This window comes from Myiozetetes cayanensis, unplaced genomic scaffold (assembly GCF_022539395.1).
Source record: "Myiozetetes cayanensis isolate MyiCay16 unplaced genomic scaffold, myiCay2020 scf15, whole genome shotgun sequence".
Classification (NCBI taxonomy): domain Eukaryota; kingdom Metazoa; phylum Chordata; class Aves; order Passeriformes; family Tyrannidae; genus Myiozetetes; species Myiozetetes cayanensis.
Genome location: NW_026087159.1, coordinates 18,671,295 through 18,698,509, shown reverse-complemented (window position 1 = coordinate 18,698,509; position 27,215 = coordinate 18,671,295). Strand labels below are relative to the sequence as shown.

General features: G+C 40.0%; 1 protein-coding gene across 5 annotated transcripts; it reads left to right on the top strand.

Moving 5' to 3' along the window:
• Nucleotides 1-629: 629 nt before the first annotated feature.
• Nucleotides 630-26,711, top strand: LOC126637245 (protein fantom-like). 5 transcript variants are annotated; one of them, XM_050310339.1, is made up of 23 exons: nt 630-753; nt 2,277-2,368; nt 3,167-3,311; nt 3,839-4,137; nt 5,347-5,446; nt 6,087-6,230; nt 7,960-8,065; nt 8,308-8,454; nt 9,073-9,146; nt 9,644-9,783; nt 10,821-10,927; nt 11,112-11,168; nt 11,817-11,996; nt 12,622-12,739; nt 13,229-13,681; nt 14,602-14,750; nt 15,383-15,460; nt 16,713-16,884; nt 17,734-17,858; nt 18,712-18,895; nt 19,560-19,644; nt 20,898-21,031; nt 22,014-23,848. In XM_050310339.1, exons 2-23 carry the CDS (start codon nt 2,284-2,286, stop codon nt 22,118-22,120), a joined length of 3,189 nt encoding a protein of 1,062 aa, XP_050166296.1. In that variant the 5' UTR covers nt 630-753; nt 2,277-2,283; the 3' UTR covers nt 22,121-23,848. The 5 variants fall into 5 exon arrangements, with proteins under 5 accessions (XP_050166296.1, XP_050166297.1, XP_050166298.1 ...); XM_050310340.1 differs by having other exon boundaries at nt 636-753; nt 2,228-2,368; XM_050310338.1 differs by lacking the exon at nt 630-753 and adding an exon at nt 24,333-26,711 and having other exon boundaries at nt 813-2,368; nt 22,014-22,123.
• Nucleotides 26,712-27,215: the final 504 nt, after the last annotated feature.

Genomic DNA, 27,215 nt, shown 5'->3' with positions numbered 1-27,215 from the left:
AAATTTGAAAACAAAAGCTGCATAGTTACACAGCGCAGCATCTCACTAGGAATGCAAACGTGCAGTTACTTCTTTTATATATATATTTATATATATATTTAATATATTTTTATATATATTTTTATATATATTTTTAATATATTTATATATATTTATATACATATTTATGTATATATTTATATATATATAAGAGTGCGACCCCTCGCTGGGCCTGCTCTGCTCTGCCCCTCGCAGACCCTCCTGAGGGTCGAGGGCAGCCGGGAGCGAGGATGAAGGTCCTGCTGTCCCAAAATCGGCTCTTTCACCCAGCGTGCCAGAGGCCGATCCTCCCGCGGGCTCGAGGTGTTTCATTTACAGCTCTGCTCAGAAAAGAGGGGGGGTAAAACTGGGCGGCAAATCCCACAGAGCCGGCGCGGCGACTCCCGAAAACTTTTCACGCGTTTCCTTCGCGGTTTAGAAATTTAAAATAAATAAATAAATAAAAATAAACAATCAAACAAACAGGTTCAGATCTCGCAGCGGTGCTCCCAGCCCTGCCCGCCGGTGCCGGCGGCAGATGGCGAGAGCGAGCCCCGAGCGGGCGGCGCTCGGCCCGGCCCGGCCCCACCACCCGCATCTCCCGGCGGGCCGCGGGCGCTCGGCCCGCCCCGGCTCGGCTCGAACCGCATCTCCCGGCGGCCCCGCCCCGGGACGGGCCCGTTGTCCCCGCCGGCCGTTGCCGAGGGAGCACGGAGGACGCGGCGGGGCGGTGAGGTGAGTGTAGGGGGAGAGCTGCTGCTCCTCCTGCGGGGCCGGAGCTGCTGAGGGGGATGCGCTGGGCTGGTCCCGGCTCGGGGAGCCGGCCGGCCGCGTCTCGCTGCTCCCGCAGAGGCGATATCAGCCCCGTGGGGCTCGGTGCCCGTGGGAGAAGAGCGGGCTCCTCACGGCTTTAATGAGCACAGCCCCGAGGGGCTGCCTGGGCCGCGGCTTTGTGCGCGGAGAGGCCGCCGGGCCGAGCCGGAGCTGCGTTCCCCTCACGGGGCCAGCGCTGCCTTCTTCCCTCCCTGCCCCTTCCAGGCCTTTTGTCAGAGCTGGCGGAGCCGAAGGAAAGTTTGGAGAGCGCTCGTGAAATGTACTAAAGGCAAGACGCGGTTGTTTTGGTTTGGTTTTGTTTTGTTTTGTGTTCTGTGTTGCACTAGCACTTGCAGGTCTGAGAGATGTTTCTCCCCTCTGCCTACAGCAGAATATTGTGATATGGTTTCCTAGTGTCTTCTCTCCTTTTTACCTTTCCACCGCCTAAAACTCACAACACTGCAACAGAAAACGTTTGGAAGGTGATAAGTGAAAGTTTGTATGTGTGAATGCTCCTTCCAGGTAGTAAATGAGATTATTTTGGATGACAAGCCGAATAGAGTAAATGTTTATCTTTGAAGGAGTCAATAGAGAGAGAGTGTAGCCTGGAAATACTTTGTGATAGGCCAAGGTAGACAGGTGGTTTCTCCTCCTTTTTTTTTCTTCTTCCCTCTATCAGAGAAGTGGGACAGGATATTGTGAGAAAAGCATCATCTTGGCCATGTCCGAGACTCGGGAAATTCTAAATCCATATTCAAACAATTAAAGGTTTCAGTTTTTAAGATTTCATTAGGAACTCCATCTGGCCCCTCTGGCTTAGAACCTTTGATATTTTTAAATCCTCAGTTTTGCTCCTTTTGAATGATGCTGGGACAGCAGTTCAGTTCTGGGAGTTACATAAGAATTTGGACCTAAAGCATGAGGTTTGATACTCTAGTTTTAAGAATCCATCTCATTAGGGTCTGGCCTTGTCTAACACTGCAAAGTCATGTGCAGTTCTTTGTAGTAATCTGTCAGATGCTGGTGGTGATAGAACCATTTTTTTAAGTAGTGCAGTATTCTATTACTCATTAAAAAAACACCCCAAATCCCAAACAAAAAACCAGAAGAAATCTCTACAGGTTCCCCTCCCCCATCTATTTGGCCTTAACCCAATGATTTCTGAAGACAATTATAATTCTGCATACACAGCTGGAGCTGTTGTGTAACAAAAAAGCTGTATTTTGTACATGGATTAAAGCTGGTATAGCATTAAACTTAAAAGTTTAGGTTGTCCTCTGAGCAATCCAACCGAGATAGGAGCATTTACAGTACAATATATGAGTTTGTTTCAGTGAGTGTTATTACTTTTGTCTGTGTTTCATATGATGTACTGCAGTTCATTCTGGTCTCACAGTTTAAACTGCAGGTGGAGAGTGGATTCATTTACATTTTGTGATTGGGAGGTAAGCCATGCCTGTTTCAGCTGATGAAACTGTGGGGGACCTGGCTATGAGGGACACGGGGCTGACTCCAGCTGGCATTGAAGGACCACAAGGTTTGTACCAGATGCTGTTTCGTGCAGTTACAGACTTTGATCAGTGACTTCTTTAGTCTCTTTCTAAAAATTAAGTTCAAATACCATTCAGAATCTCAGTTAAATTCTCAAAGGTGCTGTGACCTATGTTTAGGTTGGTTGTTACAAGAAAGGAGCTGCTAAAACTCACTGAGCTGTAACATTCACCCTTCCAAAAGCAGAGAGAACTTTTTTTGCTGAATTAAGGTCAAGGCCAAATCCATTTAAAAAAAAAATGGGGACCAAAAGTACCACGCAATTCTTCCATGTTGCTCAGCTGCTATTAGAACAGAACTACTGGACTTATTTTCAGAATTATGAGTCAATCCTTTCAAGCTGCAAGAGACTATGTTGACTTTGAAACAGATTTGAAAGCACCTTCATTGTAAAGCTAATTTAATTTTTTAAGTGGTGTGTTTGATCCTACTTGGTTGCTTGCTAAATTGTTACCTTTGCATTGTGTAGTAGGTAATTTTTTAAAATTTTTTTTGTTTGGGTTTTTGGGGTTTGTTTGTTTTGTTTTGTGTTTGTTTAGTTTGCTGCATCATTTGAACTCCTTTTTTTTCTTTTTAGTCTGTAAGAGGAAGGAAAAAGGAAGTGATTAACGTGCCAATAAATCTGACAAAATTATCAGACCGATGGAAGTCGTATAAAATATCAAATTACTCGAAAATTTTCATTCAGTTTTTTTTTTTTCAGTATTTCAAAGCGAGATAGACTTTTGAACTGTGTGTTGTAGAATGTATTGAAGGTAATTTAAAGTTGCCTTGCTTTGGGCAGAATCATCAGCTACACAGAATGCCAAAGCTCGACAAGCCATTTCACGGATCAGCCGAGAGGAACTGGAAGACAGATTCCTTCGCATCAGCGATGACCACATCCTGCTCAAACAGCATGCAAACAAGCAAGAGGAAAAAATTAAAAGGTATGGGCTTTAGTGCTTTTGTTTTCACTTTTTTTTTTTGCCCCTCAAAACATCAGCAATCAGCATTAAAAGCCACGCTGATTTCTCTCAGAGCGTGGTAAAAATCAGGAGTTGGAATCCCAGCTACTGCTTTGGAGTTGTCACTTTGGGTTCCCAGCTGTGCTGGCAAAGTCCAAATATAACAGGTGTTCTGGGAATTGCAGAAGAGGCTATAGAAGCTTAATGATTTATCAAGAGTTTTTATTCTAGAATCAAAATGACCCATATAGGGAGATCCTGCTGATTATCAACACCTTTCCAGCTCCCAGTGCAAAGCACAGCACTGTGAGGGCTGCTCTGGGGAAATGAACTCCAGCCCATAACTAAAACCACTGTGCAGCTATCTTCAAAGAGTTCTTCACAGGCAGCACTAGTTACATCCAAACCTGCATTTATTATGCTGAATCTTTGCAGTGATTCCATTTCTTTCAACTTGTTATGCTGAGTTTTCACGTTCCTTTTTGCATCTTCGTGATTGTTTTCCCCAGAATGACCACCAAGCTGATCCGGCTCGTGAACGATAAAAGGAAATCTGAGCAGGCTGGTGGTGGCCCCAGGAGGCTGGGCCAGGCCCTGGAGCTGGAGGAGATGATGGAGAATCTGCAAGAAAGAGTCCGAGAGCTTGAGAAGCAGAACGAGAGCCTGCGCCACAAACTCATCTCGACCAAACAGCAGCTGCAGATCCAAGGCCACCGGCCCTGTCCCTACGGCCACGTCCAATCCCGCATCAACACGGGCCTCAGAAAAGTGGGAGAGGCTTCTGGAGTGCCAGAGCAGGCCAAGAAAGGTACCATTCACCTTGATTCAAAACAGGGAACCCGGAGAATCCTCCCTGAATCTCCCAACGTCGTTAGCGCAGGTTGGGAAATTATCGCAGAGAAATTATCCCAACAATAAAACACCCGGAAAAAATTCGGGGAAAGTTTAGCTCTGCAAGGTGTGAAGAGACAGGAAGACTCCAGAAATAAATAAATAAATAAGTAAATATGTCTTCCTGTATCTGCTTTGTGTTTGGCTGATTTAAAAGCACCGTGGAAATCTCGTGCAAAAGTCCTGGTGAGGTCTGAACGTTTAGTAAATAGTCTGTGCTTTCTCATTACTTTATGGATTGCAACCATTTAAGAAACACCTTGATATGACCAAAACTAAATAAAAATATCTCTACTCTGGGCATGTGTACACACAGAGATATGTACATCACAATTACCAACACCTTAAAGTAATACTCAGAGGCCAAAATTAAAAATAAATCAATTTAACGCTAATGCAAAGTAGGTAAATTTTTTTCAGGTGTTTGGGAAACTGATGGTCTGATTGTACCTTGAAGATAAATGACCCCATTTTGGGGGCTGAGGGATGGCAGCCTTCGTGCTGTGTTTGAAATGTTTTGCATACTTTGGTCCCAGCCTCAAAACTTTTATTTTTTTTTCTTGCTGAAAAAAGAGAAGCAGAAAAATTTGGAGAAACCGTTGCTTTTGCTCCTGAAGTAACAATTCTTCCACAGTTTACTTCTGACTTTTCTTCTTCACTAGGGGCTCAGGATGCTTCCAAAGAACATAAGAAAATTATTTGCACTGCTACTAAAAATGGCCCTTTCCTGGCATGTCTGGGTGAACAACGCTTGTGATTTTGCAGAGGAAAACGCTGACAAAAAGCAATTACAAGTCCATGTTCCTGTTTAATAATACTGATATTGTTCTTCTCAATATCTTCTCAATCTCTGCTTTCTGACTTTGGAAGTAAAATCTTCTAAAAAGGCCTCTCAGGACATGTTTTTAGCACTTAACACCGCGCTGGGTCACCCATAGCTCAGATTTTACAGCAGCTGTGTTGTAGATACTCTGTGTCTTTCCATGTGAATTTGATGTAAAAATACTTGTTATGGCATCTAAAGTAGAAGTTGCAAGCATTGGTACTGCACAGAGATTGCTGCTTTGTTAAATGCTTTTTCATTCAGCCTGACAAAAATTGATCTTACCTTGTCTTTTGTTTCCAGGAATGAGATTTCAGAATTTAGCAGTGAGATCATCTGACCCTGTGCTCCCAAAATGTGGACAGAGTCAGCTCGAGGATTCAAGGGCTGAAATAAGAAATTTGTATGGTTTGCATATTATTTTTTTTTTTGTCACTGTTATTCTTAAAACTTACGGTTTTCTTGAAGGGAAAAAAAAAATACATCTTTTCAGAAGTTTTCAGTTTAGAAAATAAACTGAAGTGGTTGGATCTGATGACAATAACAATGCAGAAATGTTTTCTGATAAGGGACACAGAGGAGCAGGGGTTTATAATGCAAAATATAAATTTTTGTATAAATTTCCGAAAGCTATTTTAGTATCTTTCTTTATTTCCATAATGATTTAGCTAAATTGAATTCAGGACATCATCTGTAAATGCTCTATCTTCAATAAGTGGGCAAACTGAGTATAGAAATATATGACTTAATGTGCAGTCGTGTTTTGTGCTTGGAGTTCTGTAAACACAAAGATTCATTGGGATCTTAGGAAATCATTGCAGAGAAATGTTTTCATAAATTACTTTTAAAATTGCATTTACTGGGTAAATTCCGCTGTTTAAGACACATCTTTTGTTTTGGTTTGGGGTTTTTTTTGGTGTAAATTTACCTATCTATTACTTCCACTGCTCCACCCATTGAAGACACTTGAGTATTCATTTAAATCTTTTGTCTTTTAATAAATACTTCTCTGCTCTTGGAACTGAAATTATTTGCACTTGCAGGGAGACCGTGATTGACTCGCAGAGGAAACACATCGAGGAACTGGAATATGCCCGAGAGGTTCTTGTGAACCAACTGAGAAGGAAAGAAAAGGAGATTGAAGAATCCATCCTGAGGTTGAAGGAGCAAGGCACAGCAAGCCAAAGGTACCCTGAAAACCACGGAGCTGTGTGGTGGCAGCAGCAGAAGAGCTGGGTCATAGTGTTTATACACATCTGTCTTGAGTTCAGGTCCTAAAATTTTAATCCCCCATCGTTCCTTCACTATTAATTCTTAATAAAACCTCAGGTAGAGGCTCATGTAGGCAGTTTAATGCTCACTCACACTCAGGAGGAATTTGGAGTCTGCAAATAGCAGGGAAATGTCGGCCCTGCTGTCGTTGAAAGCATCAGGATAAATCCAACAGTACTTTTTAGCATCACAAAGTGGCAGTACTTTATTCCCAGTGCTGAGTGCAGGGGGCAGCTCCAACTGCATGAACACAAATAAATACTAAACAAATATAAATAAATAAATACTGGCAAAACTTTGTCAGTATTTATACATCTTTAGCAAACCAAGAAATTAAGATTTGTTGGTTATAGTTGATATTATTCTCTTCACTAATTAGTGTTCTAATGGTTATTGATTTCTCTCTTCTCATGCTAATTTATTCCACATTTTCATCCTTTTTATTCTCTTTTTCCCAGAGAGAAACTAACTCTTTATCTTCTGGTTTCTTCAGCTGTGCTTTGAGGGCTGTAAATTGTACATTCTTTGTGTCCAATTTTCAGCAATCCTTCTCTCCCCCACTTAGGGTTTGTTCACTGAAGCATCTCAGGGTTGGTTTAGCAAAACTGAAAGTTTCAGTGATTTTTCTGAAGCTGTTTTAACAACAGCAGTGTGTGATAAAAAAAACCCTTTGCCATGTGCTGGCTAAAGTGAAAAATCGCACTGCTTGTATTTAATACACTGCTCATGATTAATTAATTGTTTCAATTTCAGACTGTTCTCTTTAATTGTATTAAGGATTACTCATTTGATTCCAGGGACAGTTCTACGTGGATGAGAAATATGTGGTCAGTTCTTGAAGTGCCTTTCAAGGGAGGGAAGCAGTGACACTACAGAAATAAAGCATCATACTATTGCTATTAAATTACTCACCTGATCACAAGTCCCCCTGCTCAGAATTTCCCTTATGGACCTTGAATAAGTTAAAGTAGTCGTCACCATAAATAATTCCGCTGTGACTACAGTGAATTTGGAAAATATGTAGGTTTTTTTAAAAACTTTTGGAAAAAAATGAAAATAATAAAAATAATTGATTTTCTCTTCCCATACTTGTGAAAATAGTGGGGCTTAGTTGCACTGTTTTGAAGTGAGGAAAACCACATTAAGTATTTTTTAAAATTCTGATTCATTTTAAAGACCCTCTCTGTTAAACAGTACATCCTCAAATTAATCTCAGAACTGTAAGAACATGGATATTAAGTGATTTTTATGTAGCTAACACACACCTGCAGGTTGTTTGAATACCAGCCTGAAGGTGTTCTAGTATGGATTGCAAAGGCCTATTTTCTTAACAGTGCTCTGATAGGTGGAAACTGTGAATACAAAATGCTGTTCTGCTGGCACCAAATACTTTGGATGGTGGGAAAGAAGTGAATGGAAAACAAACAATCTCTTTGGGTGTAGGATGGTTTTCTCTTCCTGTCATATGCATTTCTACACAACAAGCAAAGATGTAGATGGAGTGATTTAAGTTGCTGTGTCATCAGTGTTTATTTCCCTGACTTCTGTGGTGTTGGATTATAGAAGAAGAAATTAATTTGGATATTACACACCGAACCTTCTGCCAAATGTGTTCTCATGATGTGTTTATTTTTAATTTTGAAGGCTAAACATCCAGGACAACGTGGAGATGATCAAGGTCCGTAAGCAGCTGGCTGAGAAAAGCAATGCTCTCTCAGCCATGGAAGGGAAATTCCTCCAGCTTCAAGAGGTGATTGCAGTTTGCTCAGTAACATTTCCTGTAGTGGGAAAATGTTCCTGAGGGCAACAGGAACGGCACCTTCTCCTGGCCTTGTGTTGCTTTCAGTTGCTCTCAGGAATGTCTCCTGCTGACCACATTTACCACTCGTGTTCAGCGCTGCCATGAGACACCACCCCCCTTGGAATATGCTCTGTGGGAACGTCCTGCTGGGTGTGATTGATTTTTCCCTGTATATTCCTTCCTTCTCACAGAACCTGAAGAATCTGAGGACCAACCACGACGCTTTGTTAGCAAAAGGTGATGAACTGAACGAGCAGCTTAAAGAGGAGCGGTTAAAGTGCTTCCATCTGCAGAAAGAGCTGCAGTCAGTAACTATGTCAAACAGGAGGACAGAAGAGGTGAGACTCAGTTCAAGAGAGCTCGAATCTGCTTTGGGTAGTACATGCAGATAAGGGAAAAGTTAATGATGGGATACCTCTTAAATTCAGGAATGTGACTAGGCTGTTCAAACACATTTAGAAGGTTGACCTCTAAAAGAGAAACAGTGGCTGCTGCTTGCACTTGATAGAATTGTGAGCCACACCTGATCCCTCTGCCACATAATCACTGACCAGTGTTCTGGACAGCATTTGAGGTTAAACCATAGGATTTCGTGTCAGTTCTGATACTGAACAAGTGTTTTGTTAACTGTAAAAAAAAATCATTCTTGATGTATTGAAAATGTACTGCTACTTTATTAGTATCCTTTCACCCTGATTTCATTACAGGAGTAATTAAATGCAGTATTACATCTGATTTAGCAGTTCACATCAGTCACTCCTATTACTTAGCCTAGTGGCTCAGAGAGTAGTTTGTCATCACTAACAGTCTTCCAGATTTAGGGCTAAAAATCAAGTGGTTTATTTATTACTCATTCTCTACAATGTATGAAGAGTCTACAAGCACACAAATTATCCTCTATTTGTCTTCACACATCCATTGTCTTTTTGTGCTGCAATGATCCTTCTTCATTTTAGTTACAGGAAAGAATAAATTACCTGGAAAACGAGAATGAACTCTTGAAGGAAAACTATGAGAAGCTGCATCATAGGTAAGTTATGGTTTCTGTATATAAAAAACCTCCATTCCTGCACTGTGCTGGAATGTGCCATCTGCATGGTGAGTGTGCACACGTGTAAATATGTTCATACTCCAGTTTATCACCTCAGTAAGTGTGGGTGGGAACTTCTGGGGTGCAGTTCTTTAATATTTCTAATAATTTTCTTTAGGCTTATTATGGAAAGAATACATCTAGGTAGGCACATTCCATTAGGGTTTTTTTGGCTTTGGGGATTGTTCTTTTTTAATTTTGGTTTAGTTTTGGTTTTGTTTTTTTTTTTAACAAAGGAGTGTTTGAACTTTTTGTATGTTCTTCCAGCCCTTGTCAGTGAGGATGTATAAAATCTGATATGTGACAGCTTCTCCAATGTTTATTTATTCCTCAGACATGATGATAGGTGTTCTCTGTAGCAGTAAAAGATATTTTTTACTTTATTATTTTCTGTTGAGGCTGATTGAGGAGAGCTTTTCACATGTGTTTTATCCCAGTGTCTTCAGTGTGCCCTACGAGCAGCAATGGAAATCCAAGGAGCAGCAGCTGAAACTGCAGATTGTTAAACTGGAGACGGCCATCAAATCTGACCTGGCAGACAAGAACGAAATCCTCGACAAGATTAAAGTAGAAAGAGGTGTGTTTCTGAAAAATATATATTATTTTCTCAAGGTGTGAGACTGCAGTTCAGGTTTACTGCCCAGAAAAATGTCGTTTCTGTGGGTGCTGTTTTCAAAGCTGCCTTTTAAGTGTCCATTTGCTCGATATTATTAAATACAAAAAATGACCCAGTACATTTTATGTGCTGAATGAGGCTCAGAGAATTTCAGCTGTGTTCATTCTTCATCTGTTGGGTTAATATTTACTCTTTATTCAGTATTTCTTCTCCCTCTACCTTGAAAGTTCTTACAGAAAAGAGGCTCATGTGACACTCTCTCAAATTATAAACCACTCTCCTGTTTACTGCACAAAGTTACATGAAGCCCATACAGGCCCCTAGTGCTGTTTGATTGTCTTTTAATTGTATTCATTCCGAATTTTTTAATATTTGCAGTATATACTAATTTTTATTTACAGCTTTGTACATTTACAATAACACAGTTTTCTTATAATCTGCTGAACAGATTATTTCACGAGTGTTTTTCCCATGCTGTAGGACAAGTTCTAGGGAATATTTGTGAGACCTTGCAATTTTTTTTTTGCTCTCAACACTGTGATATGTTGTAGCAATATAAGGTATACAAAAGAAGAGCACAGGCAGGAATTGAAAATATTTAGTTTAGAGTTGATTCTTCCAATGTGTATTTTTAAAAGGTGTCTTTTTGTGAACAGTCTAATGGAATGAAGTGGGCCAATTTGTTGTGAATAATTCTTCTTATGATTATGGCTTGAGTTCAGCTTGTTCTTACCTTTTTTTTGTAAACACTTTTAATATTCACAGTTGCTGCTCAAGCCACTAACTTCAAAACTGTGAACACTATATAGAAAGGAAACTTCTGCAAAAATGAGCCCTGTCCTGGCCAGAACCAGGACACAAAGATTGCCTTGTATTAATACATTCATTTCTGCATTTTGAAATTAATTTTTCATTCACATATTAATATGAAAAAAGCAAGTTTTAATTTTTTGAAGCTATGTTGCATTAAGCTTAATATTTTCTTCTTCTCCATTAAGACCAAAAGGAAAAGCTGATGCAAGACAACAAGGACCTGCAGTTATGCTACCTGGAACAAAAGCAACAACTGGATGATCTGAAAAATCAAGTGAAGTTTTTCACCAAGGTGAATTTTATTTCTGTTTAGAATATGAGAAAAAAGTGCAAATACTTCTTGAAAATAAAAGACTGCAGAAATATAAGTGTTTATTTATTCATGCTGTCAAGCAAAGTCTCATGTCGAGTGAGAATGTGCCTTGTTACTTGAATGTATTTCTTTTATTCCCATCTGATGACATCTTTCCATTAAGTTGCAGGAAAGTGATGTTGATGTGGCAGAACTCAATGAAGCCCTTTTGCTTATAAAGGTAATTTATAAAGAAAAAGCGTGTGAGGGGTTGGATGATCTGTAGGATCCTTCCCAACCCAAACCATTCCAGGATTGATATATTTTGCATTAATTCCATTGTTTTAAATCAGATTCACAGCCGTTTTCTTCAGTTAAATGACTCATCGTGCCATGTTGTTCTTCCTTTAATGTTTATTAAAAACAACTGTGTTTACTAATTCTGTAAATTAATGATAATGGAAAAAAGAAGGAAAAAAAAACGTAAAAAACCCCAAGTGAAAATTAAAACCTCGGTTTTAATAACAGAAGTAACATAGACCTGAGAATAATAATCCACATTTTATACATTCACTGAAGCAGGATTAGTAATTATATAAAAGGCAAACATAGGAACAAGTTTGTATTTTCACTGGATAGACAGGAGTGATTGCTTCTGAACAGCTGCTGAGTTGTAATTGGTGCCTGGTAATGAGGAGATCACACTGCTGAATTCAATCCTGACACTCTCTGGTCTGCCTCGTTCCTAGCTCTGTGTTACCACGTGCTCAGAACTGATAAAACTTCTGCTGCCTGTCTTGTTTCACCACAAGCACCTCCCAGTGCTGTCCATTCAGTCAGGCACAAATACGGCACAGATTTGGCCGTTAATTGTTTTCACTCCCTCCAGGATCGAAAGCAGCAGCAGAACAGGCACCCTCTGGCTTTGGAAAAACTGGAAGATGATGCCCATAGGGATCTGGAACACTCCATGAGGGAGCTGCAGTTAACACACGCAGAAACGGTGCAAGAACTTGAGAAGACCAGGAACATGTTAATTATGCAGCACAAAATCAGCAAAGATTACCAGGTACTAAACTCTGCTTACAGTGGCAAATAACCTGAGAACAGTGATTTACCATTTGTAGCTTTGACACTTTGCAAATTCAGCGAGCAACAAAGCCAGCCTGTGCATAGGGAACCCAAGATAAAATGTGCTGGTGTTGAAAGTATTGTTTAAAAAAATCTGAGGTGGGTTTAACTGTAGCCTTTTAACTCCTCCTGTCACAGCCCTCAAGCTGTGCCCTCCTGGCATTATCTCTGAGCTCTTATCAGCTCTTTAAAGTAAGATTTTAAGTGTGCTTGTCTGATAAGCTCCCCTTTCTGCAACACTCTGCTTTCACTCTCTTCTGTTGCATTATTGCAGGTCATATTTTGACTTCTCCTTCGATTAATTCAAGTTTAAAATAACAGAAACTGTTAGGAAACACTGTCCTGAAAGAATAGCTACTCTGTTTTCCTTAAAAACGTGTTCAGATTTTGCTGAAATTAGAACTGATTACTGCATTGATGTATTAAAAACTGCTGCATTTTTGGGTGCTGTAAATGTTTTCTCCTCAAATCTAACTCTTTTAATTTGTTGCCAAAAGCATTTGCAGTATCGGCGCAGACAAGCCTCAAAAGTCCTTTTTTTTACATCAAATTTTTTTTTTCAGACTGAAGTAGAAACAATGACTAAAAAGATGGAAAGGACACAGAAAGACTACGAGTTAAAACTGGAACAGTATTCCCACCTGCTTGATATTAGAGCTGCACGCATCAGAAAACTAGAAGGTATCTTATTGACCTCAGTGATCCTGATGGGTCCCTTTTCCAACTCAGCACATTCTATGATTCTTCTCTTTAATTTTTTTTCAAAAGATTTTATCTGCTGTAAATCTGTTCTTCACTTGAAACACTTCTCCTTTCCTAAAACCGGTAGAAAGGTTAGTTCTTTCATGGAAAATTATCTGTTCTCTGTTTCACTGACCTCAATGAAAATTTAACTCCCTTATGATCTGCTAATAACTGTTAGGGGCCTGTGTCTATTTTGATGTGTACTGAAGCAGGTCCACTGAGAAATACTCTTGATTGTTGTCAGTGTTCTCTCACTGAGCATTAGGTGTATGATTTAAAGTGTGATTTCTTCTTTTTGGTAGTGCCTTTAAGGAAATAACATTGTTGATATAATTGAATTAGGCTATTATCCTTTTTTACTCAGTCATTAATTACATTTGATTTTTTAAAAAGTTTATATCACAGCCTGTGTTTTATCTGTTGCAGCCCAACTAAGAGATATTGCGTATGATGGCAAACCACGTAAGTCCAGACCAGAAATCCTACCGGCTGATGAGGTGGACGGATTTGTCGAGACTGTTCACTTAGAAAGAGGAGAGAACCTTTTTGAGATCCACATCGGCAGAGCCACCTTCTCCCCCGAAGCCCTGCACGCCCTGGGTGAGCAGCAGCCCGCCACCTTCTGCACGTACGCCTTCTACGACTTCGAGCTCCAGCTCAGCCCAGTGGTGCAGGGAGGTGCCCCATCCTATGACTTCACCTCTCAGTACCTCGTGCAGGCTGATGACACCTTCTGTCACTACATCCAGCAGAGCAGCGTCACCCTCGAGCTGCACCGCGCCTGCGGCGTCGACTACGAGACGCTGGCGGCCTGTCCGCTCGACTTCCACGAGGTCCTGGACAGCAACGGGAAGATCCACAAAACAGCAAGCTTAGTTGGTGAGGAGAATGTCCCAAAGTGTGTGTTACTACCCAAGGTTTATGCAGAAATGCTGGATGTGATTCTGCCAGCTGGGGTGGGAAAAAGCTTGGGCAGCTGCAATTTTAGGGGAAAAGGGGGGAAAAAAAACACCCAAACTGGGAGGCCACCCCCACTTCACCCATATCCAATATCAGGGCTCTCTGTCTGGCCCAAATGTCATCAATCGTATATCCTCTCACTCCTTTAGCAGTAAATAAAGAAATGGTGTGATTTAAACGGGTAGGACAAAGGTTTTCATGTAATAGTTGTAAAGCATCAGAAAGGTGCAAAATATGGAGATTATGGTTAATGATATTTCATATATTATGTGGATAATCTGTAGGGACGTTGGTTTACATTTTTTGCGTTATTTTAGGCACATTTATGTGCATAATTTAAAGATAATTTTAAGATATTCTGGACAGGACACTCTTAAGAAGTATTGAATGTTCTGTGCTGCTTGTTTCTACTTTTAAAAGTGTCAGGTCAGCATATTCAGTGACCTCCAACTGCCCATTTCTGTAAAGAACCTTCTTTAATAATCGTTATAAAGTGGTACCTTTGCCAGTGATTTAAATTGCACACCACTTTTTGGGACACTTCCAACTGCTGACATACAAAACTGTCCTAAGCTTTATTTGCTCTGTTAAAATAATGAACTTGGCTTGAACTTACTCTGTAGCACACACAATAAATATTGCAGATTACAGCATGAAAAAGTCATACACGTGGAGCCAGAGGAGTTGTTGTTTCTAACATGAGCTCCAGATCTCTTGTTACAAACCCTGCCATAAAGCACAGTCAATTAATCTCTAATTTGTGCCACTTCCTAGTTTTTTTTCCTAAAGGGCTTTATTTTTGAAAGAGAAATTAATGCAAGCCCGTATTTATCCCATAGGAAAACCAGGACACGTTCAAAATTACGGTACCATAGAATACTGGATCAGGTTACAAGTCCCTATGGATCAAGCTGTCATTCCTTACAAACAGCCAAGGGCTCTGGGATGTGTAACATCCCATTTTAGGGAACATGAACAGCCAGCCCAGGTATGTTATTCTACTACAATATTCCTGAATTGTTAAAGCAGCTCGGTGGCAGATCACTAGAATGGGTTGTTCAGGAAAGCTCCTGCAAAAATACTCAGAAATGTTTGAGTATTATGATATTATTTCACTTTGGGGGTTGTATTGGGTTTTTTACTGGATATTGAAGAGAATATTTGTAATATAATGTAATATAATATTTGTAATATAATATATTTGTAATATAATGTAATATAAAGTTTAAATAAGAGTCACAGAAAAAGAAGGGACTTTCAAACATGACAGTTGTTTAAGAAATAAAAGCAACCAGGTTGAGATGGATAAATTAAAACACTGTATTTTGAATGGGCTTTTTTTAATCTAAACTGTTTAAATTACTCTAGATCTGGAGTAAGTTTTATGCTTTATGTTATTTCATAATGTAAGTTTATATTATACCAAAATCTCAATGGGTTCCACGATGTAACCTGAGATGTTGTGTGTGAGTTCTGATAAATCATCTTGCCTGTTTAGAATACAGAATTCAGTGCCATTAGACTTGGCTTTGACAAAAATGAGGGTCTCTCCTCACTTACTGTAATAGAAGATGGATAGAAAATGGCAGTAAATGGTCTCCTATCTTTGTTTTCTTACAGAAACCGAGCCCCAAACGGAGGCAGCGGGCAGTGCAGGCAGACAAGAGAGTCTCCTTTCTGGACCTGAAGCCAATACAGGTAGCAGAAAATCCCAATTATTTTTGTCCTGCACGTTGAAGCATGAAAGGACAATCTGTAGAACTAATTAATCAGGACCACTTGATTATTTGAAGTGCACAGCCCTGGGCAGTGAATGGCAGCAGACAGGTGGGGATGCAGTGCAGGGGGATTTGTGTGACACCCTCAGAACTGCTCGAGATCCTCCACCCCTGACAAGCTTCACCTTGCACAGGCTTAGGGCAGATTCCAGCAGGACCAGTCCAATCCCTCTGCACTGTTTCTCACTCCCTGCATCATTAAAGTGCCTCTGCACAGTGCACCACTTGGTACCAGCACAGAGATGGCTCTGCAGAAGCCAGGAATGATCCAAACAGATCCTGAGGGCTGTGCCAGTGAATTGCAATGTGACACAGGTCAGAGTCACCCCTTAAACCAGATCCATCAGCTGAGACTGCACACACTGTGAGAACAATTACACTTCTACATCTGGGATACACTGCCATCTGCACATCCTTCCAGAGTCTGGAAGAATCTGGGTGGAACTAACTCAGACATATCTGCTGCACAGTGTCAATTTTCATTTCATCTGAAATAATCTGTCTTCAGAGAACTAAGAATAGGCTGTCTTTAGTCTTTTAATCAAATCCAGTAAGCAAAGGTAGGTTTTTCAACAGGTAATTTTAAAAGATTATGAGCACTAATATTATGTAATAATAATATTGTGTTGCATTAATTAAAAGCTAGCTGTGATAAGTTTTCCTTTCGTAAATGCCTCGATTTATTTTTGAAATGTTAACAGCAGTTTTCAATTAACAGATTCTGCCATTGTTTAGTTTACTATGAATAGAACTTTCTTGTGAGCTATACAGTATAAACTGGAAATAAGAATTCAGTCAATCTGTTGCACTTCTTAACTTTAAAAAACAGAAAGTCAAGTGTTGGTGGATCAAATCTCCTGAGAGGCAAGATAAGAAAAACTGAAATGTTAGCTGGGTAGTCACAGACACATCTTCACATCTTCAGCTCTTCAAACAGTCACTTTTCAAAGTTGAGTTTTTCCCAAACTGGGATTTCTAAGGGAGACTCTCTCTGCTGTACCAGTTACATGTTACTGCATTGACACCTCCTGCAGTCCTATTGCATGAGCAATACAATTATTTAAAGGCTGTGGATAATGAATGTGGGCCAGAACTCTTCAAGTTTTGAACTTTAGTAACTTCTACTACTCAAGGAGTGTTATAAAGACTGTCAAGTGTCTTTTTTTCTACAGCAGGTGCTGCAGGAGGTTAAACAGCTGGCAGATGATCAGGGGAAGGAGATGGCTGAAGGAACTGGACAGGAAAAAGAAGAGCTCTCCCATCTATCTGAGAAACAATTACCTGCCCAACCATCAGTTCCTTCTGGAGATGAGACACAAGTAACTGAAGAGTTGGAATCAGAAGGTAGAAAATTCAGTTTTGTTCATAAGGAGCTGTATTTTAGAAATCTGTGGCTCTTTCTCTTTGCAGAAGCATTTCTGACCAGCAATGGGAGCTGCCTCATTAGGAGAAACTGAGATTCTGGGGATGACCTTCCCAAATGAAAACTGTATTCTAGTTCCTTGCAAAAATCTGGTGTCTTACCTACAGTCATAAAATATTAAAGGACATTCATATTCTCCCTTAGAACTGAGTTTAGTGTTGAAAAAAACCAAATCCACATTACCAAATTTAAAAGTAAAAGCACAAGTGGAACGCTACAATTTTATGTTGAGTTGTTTTCAGCTTGTGCCTAAGAATTCATTAGGAAGCCTGGAAAACCTTGATGTTCAACACCTGTTGTCTTTATAAGTAATTTGCTTCAGAGAAAAAAAAAACAACAACCCTGAATGTTCTAGAAAATAATCCACCTGCATATGGAATTACTTCTTTATGAAAAAAAAAGCTGCATTCTTCTTTTACATGTGCTTGGTATTAAAGGAAGTCAGAGGAAATCCACAAATTCAGGCCATATTCTGATATAAAGCCAACAGTTGTTCATACTTCAGTTCATCACAGGACTTACTCCATTTGCCACCTTTCATCTGGTAAATACTCCTATTTTTTTAACAAACCAGAAAAAAAATACAGTTTCTGTGACTCAAAAGGTCGTTGATGTGCAATATTAATCTTCTGCAATGAAGAGAAGATTTACCTGGCACTTTATTTATTAGAAAAGGAAATGTATTGCTATCAGATTTCTCAGAAAGTCTCAAGATTGTCTAAAATAAAGGTTTTTAGCTACATTGATTTCATTTTGATTTTTTTTTGCAGACCAAGATGACAGACAAGAGGATGATGCTGTTGAATCAATCAAAACTGACAGTGATGACTGTATCATCTCAAGTCCAGTATCCACAAATATTAAACAGCTGAGTCAGAGTACATATGGCAATTTGGTAAGACTAAGAAAAAATATTTTAAGCTTAATGTCCTCTAAAAGTAGCTTTGCTATTTCTAACATCAGTTTTCAGTGAACTTGTGCATGTACAGGATCCAATCTCTTGGCTTCTTCTTAAACCAAACAAAATATATTACAAACCATTTGCTTCTCCTTGTCTGTGATGTATGATTAATCACAGAACACTTCATTTTGTTTCATTTTATTTGCAAATCAGAAGATGGAGAACATAATTCAAGTCAAGGAGCATCACTGATGACAATTGGCAGTCGTTTGACTTGCTAGATTGTTGGAAAATCATTCCTTTCACTATTTCATCATTCTATGCTAATCCCACTAATATTGCCCCAGCTGAAGCCATGGACCTGCATTAGGGCAGACAGGATGGTGTGGGATTTTTCCTGTCATGCCAGTTAAATTTCCTTTAATTTTCCTTATTATAAAATAATCAGATTTGGGGTTTTAGTTAAAGTGGCTTAAGATCCATAATAAAAGGAAATGTTTTGAAAGGAGAGGGTAAAACTACTTCATCAATTACTGAAAGAACTTGACAGCAATGGAAAATGTTCTATATGAGGGATATTTTTACAATGGGATATACCTGCTTTTCAGTTTAATTATATAATTTGCTTGGAAAAATGTAAGCTCTCTCCATAATAAATAATAATATCCAGAATATATTAAATACAAACCCTGGGGCTTTTGATTCTCCTTGTGTATATGTAACAATCAATCAGCATTAATCATACAAAATAGCTGATGATTTACAGGTATGAATGTTTGGTTTGTGTTAACACCTCAAGAAACAAAAGAACAATTTTGTTTCATGTTTGCGCTTTGTGTTTAAACAGGAAGCTGAAAAAATCCGCATTAAAATTACATCCCTGGGTCTCACTGAATCCCGAGTTACAGCTGATGAAACAATCCAGCAGCTGTTTGTGGAGTGCAGATTAAACAACTTCCTTGCAGAGGAGACCCCCCTGTCCCTTCCAAAACCAACGGGGGGTCAGAGGATCCACTACAACTACAGCACTGGTGAGTGGGACGTGTCCCTGAGCAGCCTCGGGGTTGAGATGAGAATGCCTGCAATGAAACCTCCTTGCTGGACAATTATTTTCCCAGCTGTTTCTTAGTATTTCAATCGTTCATTAACTTTTTCTTTCCCGTTAAAAGTCTGTTTCATTTAAGATTCAGTCTGAGCGCTTCATGTTGTTCTTGCACTTTTAGGTGACAGGATCCTGGAGCAGGGGAGTCAGTTTGCTGTTTTTGACAAACCATTAAAAAACATAAAAAACAGACATTCAAATTAAACACTTCCTGGAAAATAATTCTGTAAAAGTGGCTCTGCAGAAGTGGTGTCACAGGATTTAAATTCCTGGGGCTGTGTGTCAGAAAGGACAGGCACTCTGCCACACATCAGCATTCTCACAGCCTTCCTCAGGGGAGGAAATGCAGTCACTTCAAATACAAAGCAATAAATGCCACTGGTTTTTAAAATCAAGGGCTGCTGTGGCCATTAACAGAAAATGGCAGTCCTGTGGCTTAGATGGTTAGATCACAATTCTAACATCTGATGTTGATACTGTTGCTTTTTATTAGAAAAGAGGAAGGTTTATTTTTCTTTGTTCTTCATGCTCTTTCTCCTAAAAGGTTAAAACCAATAGATAACTAATTGTATTAATTTCACTTTTCTTTGCAGTGATAAATGTGGATAAGGCACATAATGGTGCAGAAAGAGAGTATCTCAAGTCGATTCTTCTGAAGCCAGATGTGCCTGCTGACAGGTACAGATTAGTGCTGTAAATCTCTATTTACAGGGCTTATGGTCTGCCTTGTCTCTACTGACGAGGGAACCCCGAGGAATTAATTTCTGGTAAATAAAGAAGACAAAGCTCAAGCGTGCCAAATATCAGATTTAAATATTTTTCTGAACTTCAAGCTTGTAATATTTTTTCAAATACTATTTATATTATTTAAATATTTTTTTTTAAATTACAAAAGTCAAAGTGATTGCTCGTGCAGGACCACCAGCTGGAGCATTCCCATGGGCTCAAATCTCCTCCTTCCTGCTTTGCAGCAGAGATTTCATCTTTTAGGCATATTTGGAACTATGAGAAGTTATTTGCATGTGTTTTGTTGAGCTTGCCCTTGTCATGTAAAAACCCTGTGTTTGATTTGAAGCACAGGGTGGGGCTGTATGAATGATCCTCCCCTTTGGCCATAAGTTACTGTTGCAGATCTTCCTCTGCCTGCTTTTCATTTATGCTTTATTGAAAATTTTAATAATAGTTGTACCTGCAAGTTACAAATTATTCCTGCACTAATCTCCTCTTCTATCACTGTCTTAGGTGCCAAGCTGATTTCCCCATATTGATTTGATTGAACATTGAATCAAAACAGATCTATTCCCAGTGCCCAGTTTTATCAGTTGTTGTTATTATAATCTTTCATTTGTTTTTATGTAATTTAACATTTATCTTACACATCTAAATTGGGGTTTTTTTAACTGGGTTTTGGCCATTTTGCTTCTGCTTAGCTCTTTGTCCAAATCCTAAGTTAAATCACTTATAATCAAGCCACCTGTTGAAAACAGCTGTGATATTTTCCCTTTTTTGCCTCTAGACCATTTATTTAAACACACACTTTCAGCAGGCCCCTGGGTTTAGTGACAAATATTTACATATCTATTTTCCATAATAAATACTTCTGATTTTGCACAACTTGAGTGCCACCCACTGCTTGAAATTATGCTTATTGTAGCATATTGTAGGAGGGGAAATGAATCAGTTCTATAAGCCTGAAGGTCTGGGGTTACATCTCTGTCCTTTTAGTGCTGCTAAATAGTCCTAAAGGAGGAGGGAAGATTTCAAAGAAATGATCCCAGAATATTCTTGCAGTGGGAAATGTTGAATATAATTCACCTGTAAAATAGGGGGGGGTTGCCTTTTTTAGGGGGCTTTTTATTTGATTTTTCACCCTTTTTGAAGGTAAAATCTCTTGTTTGTTTGTTTTTTTGGGGGGGCTTTTTTGTGTTTAGCCTAAAATTTACAGTGGTCAGTGATCCCCCAGAAGATGAGCAGGATCTGGAGTGTGAGGATGTCGGATTTGCTTATGTCAGTTTGAAAGAGATCTTCCAGAAGCAAAGAGATATCATTGAGCAAGATATTGATGGTAAGTTTGAAAAGATCTCCTTCTTGTTAACTTCTGTAGCCTGAAAAACTGCTGGATTTCTACTTTTCTTTGCAAGTAACTGTTTGACATTGTTTCAGTAAGGAACTCTTTAATATTAACTAATGAGTTAATATTAATTAATTAATATTAACTAATTTGTTTGCAAAAACTACTAGTGTTATTCCTTCAAATCTGTTTAAAAAACCCCAAACCAAAGAGCATTCCCAGCTCACAGTGATTAGTTCATAAAATCTAAGAACTTTCAAGCCACTTACTATAATTCTCCGTTTTCTACAACATATTTCATTTTAGTAGGACCACAAATGTATCTTTATATATTTATATGCTAATAGTTCTGTCAAAAGCTAATCAATATTGTGTAATGACAACCAACTACTTCAGTAGTGGGAGGAACCTTTCTTCCCCCTTGTTGGCCATCACATCTTTTACACCACCACAGAAGCTTGGAATTGAAATAGTTTTGCATTGCAACAACTGAAAAAAAAAAAAAACCAAAACCAATTTACTATTTAAATACTAATAACTGCTTTGGAACCATCATGCACACAGGGCAGCAAATGTAAAAATGTAAAAAATTGCTGTATTTTTACTTAAAACTATTCCTAACCATGCATATAATGTCTTTAATATAGAGTTTGGAACATCTGTCTTCACATCTTGTGAGAAGTCATTATTTTATATAGGCAATTATTATACTGATATTTTTTTTTTTATTTCCAAGTTAATCCCAACACTAACACTTTTATTGCTGTACATTCTGGTTCTTGGCTCCTTTGTTTCTGTAACAGGCTGAGGACCTGAACTGGAAGGTTTCTCTACTATTTATTTATTTATCATCTTTTGGGGTTTTTTAGCACATGGTGCCTTTTAACCTGCCCAAACACTAAGGAAAATTAATTAGAACAAAAGTGAAACCTTAAATTGAATCGCTGCTGACGTTTTCCTGACGTTTCCTTTGCAGTTGTGGATTCCCAAGATGCCGGTGCCGTCATTGGGAAGCTCACGGTGACAGTGGAGGCGCTCCAGGCTCTGCGTTCCGTGCTCCAGGAATGCACCAGGAAGGAGTAGCAGGTGGGGAAAGGGACACTTTGCCTTCCAGAAGTTTCCTGCTCCTGGTATAAAGACCATGGTGCACCCAAGATGAGATCTGTGTCATTCTTACAGTATATTTAATATCTGATTTCTGATACTGAATGGGATGAGTGGAAGGGATGTTTGATGTGTAGGTGCATAATTTTATGTGCTTTTCAGGCTGTTTTCTTATTTTGAAGGCCCTTCCTTCGAGCTCCCAACAGTTGATGGTATCAAGGTCCAATCAGTCCCAGCAGATCGTTTTTCAAACCAAACCCGCTTGTAAATGATCAGATACCAGCTGGGGATACTTTGTGTAAGGAAATAAGAGATTGGGAACCTACAGACAGCAATGCTTGTAGGTTCTTACTACGAGTAGTTCCATCCCAGTCCTCTCTCAGGACAGGCTCACTGGCCAGTGGAGCACTTTTTGCACTTAATGTACCATCTAATAATTTAATTATTTTTTTAAAAAAATTCTAGAGATGGCACAAGTGTGACCCCATTTGTCATTTGTTTCAGCCATTTCACATTTTGCACAAAAAAAAAAAAAACAAAAATAACAAAGCATTTAGTGTTGATTTTCATGGTTTGCAGTATGCCATCAAATTGCCATCCAGTTTGGCAAACATCACAAAAACTGTGAGGCAGTTGACAAAAAGTAGCTTTTATTGTTAACAACGTGGTTTGCTCAGATAATTTTTCTGTATAATTCAGCGGTAAACAATTTGTTATGGTTTATTCCTGGGTTGTTTGGGTTGTGGGATTTTTTATTATTAGATTATTTTTTTTATATTAGACTTTGATTATTTTAAGAGTAAGAAGACCTCCATTTGCACATTTCAGATTTTCAAAGATCTTCCCTGAGCTGTGAGAAACAGGGATATAAATCTGTAACCTCTGTCCACACCTGTTCTGTGTATCAAAATATATCTTCCTTCAGGGGTCCAGCATCAACAGCTGCAACAGTGCAAGACAGGTCTTGCACCTGATCTAGCAGTGATTTGTGGATTTGGAAAACAACCTATTTTCTATTTGGACAAACTGCCATTCTTGCTGAATGCACAATTATTTCCATCTGTATTAAAGTCACAAAAACTTGAAAAAATGTTGGAAAAACATGGTCCTTCTACTACAAAAAAAAAAATCCAAGTGAACTTTCTTTTGCTTGAAAGACTGTTATCAACCAGTAGTTATTCTGATCACCTACTCATAAACAGCTGCACTAATCCCAACCTTCAAATGCTCTGTGTGAGAACAGCATTTGCCAATTGTGTTTGAGTGAACAATTGTGTGAACGAGTGGGAAGGGAGCACAGGAACCTTGTTTGGTACAACAGAGCAGTCTACAGGATAGAAATCCCTGGAAAAGTGCTTGGATAACCAGGTGAATGCTTTTCTTGGTTGTATTTTATTCCTGTAAAACCTTTTGCAAAAACGATTTTTCTTCTCTTTCTCGCTTCAATTAAAAGAATTGCTCTTGGAGGGTGGGGCTCTTTCTCCAGATGTGAATTGAAGGTTCTAAGGAACCAAAAGACATTTAAAAATGTCACTGCTCTGGGCACCTTATGGCTGTGGAGGTCTTTGTCCAAATTGAGAACATGTCTTCAACTGTGAAAAGTAAAGCAATAAAGCAACTTTTGTCACGAACAGCCTAAAAATAAAAAGAGAGCTCAGTCTTTGTTCCAAAGGAAGGGCTGTTCAATAAGCTTTTTGTCCACTCTCTTCACAGAACAGTGGCTTCCCACACTACTCGACCCTCGAGACCAAAGGCAAATGTATTTTGGGGCACATAGGCTGGAAGGGGGACCAAAACTGGCTATTAATAACCCCACACATTAGTTAAGCACAGTCACACAGTGACATTTCTTCTTTGAGTCACCAAAAAAAGAACAATAATGAAGTGGAAGTGGCCAGTGAGCTTGTTGTGTTGCTGACCCCAAAGGCTGGGGAGGAGGGACCTTGTGACTGCTGCTGGACAAACAAAGGCATCAAATGGAAACAGCCCTGGCTTTACCATAACTGTACAGCAGCCACTGCCACCTCAGAGTGAGGGTCTGCCTGGGCTCACATCCTCCCTTCTGCTCTTGGATGGAAACAGCACATGCTGAAAGTTGGTGTGTAGAGAAGCCTCTGGTAAAATGGGATGGGAACTCAGACACTGTGCAGTTGTTCTGACTTGTTTTCATACTCTCTGCTCTCCTCTACAGCAGTCTCAAAGCGCCAGTTGGGGGTTGGGTTTGGAACTGAAGCTCGAGAACCATCTACTCAGCAGCCAGGCTGCTTTCCTGTTGCTACAACAAGGCCCAGTTGTTGGTATTTACAGTGCACCGTCATCAGTCACATCACAATCCCCTGGTGAGCTGGGCAGGTGGGCTGTGAGACTGGGAGGGTTATGAACAAGTGCTCATTTGAAGTGACAAACCCCAAGGGCTCACTGTCCTGCCAGCCTCTCTCAGGTTGTGTCTCAGCAACTGGCCAGCCAAAAGCAGAGTGTCAGCACCTCAGAAATCATCTCCAGAATTACCCGAGACTCTTCGGTCAATCATTTGTGCTGAGCTCCCTAAAAACAGGCACTGCTGCAAGAACTATCCTACTTCATGAGAAAAAAAATAATATTCTCCACCATGGGCTGGAGAACACAATGCTGTGTTTAAAATCCTGTGTTTTAAGTTCAATCCCTGCCTCCTTGTTCAACCAAATTTTGCCAGGGTGGGACCTCGATGAGCGGGACTGACTCGTACTTGCCATTTGGATCCCAGTGGAATCTGCTTTTTAGACACCCCTTGCTCCAAGGGTTATCCATATCCATATCCAATGCTCACTGCCAGAGCTCTCTGCAGAACGATACAGCCCTTCACTGACAGCACTAAATCAAATCACAAATGTTCCTAAAAACTAGCACTAACGTCAGGCTAGGCTGGATTTTTTCAGTTATCTGTGGGAGATTGAGTTTCCATAAATAAACTAAAGCCTGTTTTTGATGAAGGAAGTTCAACACAAAGCCAAATTGTCCAAAGAGGCAAGAGCTTTTTCAAAGCAACAAAACTCCTTTAGTCCAAGCACGGGAGCATCTTCGGACACACTGAGCTGGACAAAACAGGATTGTGTGGGAACACACAGAGGGAAGGGCACTGGATGCTGCTGGAGCAGTGAGCACATGACCACATGCACTTGGCAGCACTTCACATTGACAGATTGTTTAGGAGGGGGAGGTATTAAAGTTTTTCTTCTCTTTTCATGAGAAAGAAATGAGACAGAGAGAAGTCAGTACATCTGGCTGGGGCTTTCAGTGGCCTAAGCAAGGAACAAGCTCCAGGAAATTTAGTTTGCTTTCAAGGTTGCCAGCCCTGGACTGTGGCATTTCTGCCTTAGAGGTGGTGGCAGCTGCACCTATTTCACACAAATCTGGATGAGCAGTAACTATTTTCAGGTCCATTCATTAGAGACTCCTGACTCAAAACCTGCTGAAACATGACTTTTTTACGTGTTCCACAAACCTGTTTGTGGTGCAGATCATCTTCCCCTCAGTGCTGTGGCTACAAAGACTCCTCTGAAAGGGATGTGGGGGAGAGGAGGGCACAGCTATTTTTCCATTCACTGCAGCTGCACTGCAAGCAATTTCTCAAAGACCCAAAGGAGGCATTTACTGTGCTCACAGGATTCAGGAGTTTGGATAACAGAATCCCTGTTTGCTTTTTGTTAAATCCAAATTTCACTCTAAGACTGGTGGGGGATCATCATGAGAAAGGTGTGTAAAATGGATCTGATGCAAAGATTCAGACACAGGTCAAATAATGCAAAGGGAAGAACCCAACAAGCTCCCTGGGCTGGTGCCCCCAAATTCTTACTGGCTGGTTAAAAAAATTATATTCATGTCTCTTGAGAATCTCCAGGGCAATTTGTACACTTTCATTTAGTGTAGCACAAATCTGTCATTGATTGTCCCAAAAATGACATATTGCTCAACAATTCCGGAATTCAGCAATCATTCAGTCAAGTATTCATCAGCCTCAGCTGGTATAAATTGGGGCAGCATTTAAAATCCATCTGCCTTTATTATACCCTGCTACAAAGGAAACGAGAAATCTGAGTGCATCCATCCAGTGCAAAAGGGAGAGATAATTTACTGCAAAATCAACAAAGGGTGAGAAGAGCTGAGCAGAGAAGCTGAATTGCATGGACAGGGAGAGAGAGCCTTTCCCTTCAGCACTGCTCATCAGCATTCTACAGAAAGCAGACCTGGTGGGTTTAAACAGCACCTCATTTTCAACATGCTCATCTTCAACCTGTGTCTTTCTGGTTCTCATAATTCAACCAGCAAAGTAATTCCTGGTCAAATAGAGCTCTCCCTTGTTTCTTTTTAAACACAAGGACACGCATACCAAGGGTTTTGAGGTGCTGTCAGGTAGTTTGTTGGTAAAGCAGTCATTGCACCCATTCCAGGGGAGAAATGCACTGCTTTGTTGTTGTCCTTTCACTCCTGTGTGCCCAGCAGGGAATGGTGGCACACACTGCAGCACTGGGAGAATGTGACATGGCACATGGTATTACAACAAAAGAAATGTGAAATAAAATCAGCAATCAAATCTGCCTTTTAAGTCCTGGTTTTCAGAGAGTTCATCCCATCACAGAAGCATGAGGGAATTGGTTTTTCCAGGGACTGTGTTTTATTTATCTAAATAGTGCCACACTGTAATAATACACCCTGTTTGTGAGCTCCAGAGAATGATGAGCCCTTAGAGAGATGCATTTATACCCCAGCCCTCCATCCCAAGAGGAGGAAAGAGCTGTGAGCTCTGGGTTTCATTACCCTTTGGCCCCTCTGCTCAGGCTGTGGTCATGAGGAACCAGAGAGGGAAAGCTGTTCTGAGGAGACAGTCTTGACATTAAATGTCTCTATTTTGTCACTGAGAAAGCTGCAGAGAGAGAATTAACTCATCTTTCTGAAACCCCTGTGGGCCCCACTTTTCAGAGGGGAAGCTTTTTTTTTTTCCCAAGTGCCCCAAAACCATGAAAGACAACCTGGGGACTGCCACAAGCCACCTGTCCAGTGTGGGCCTGCTGGTGACACCTTGGGGGCTGCTGCAATC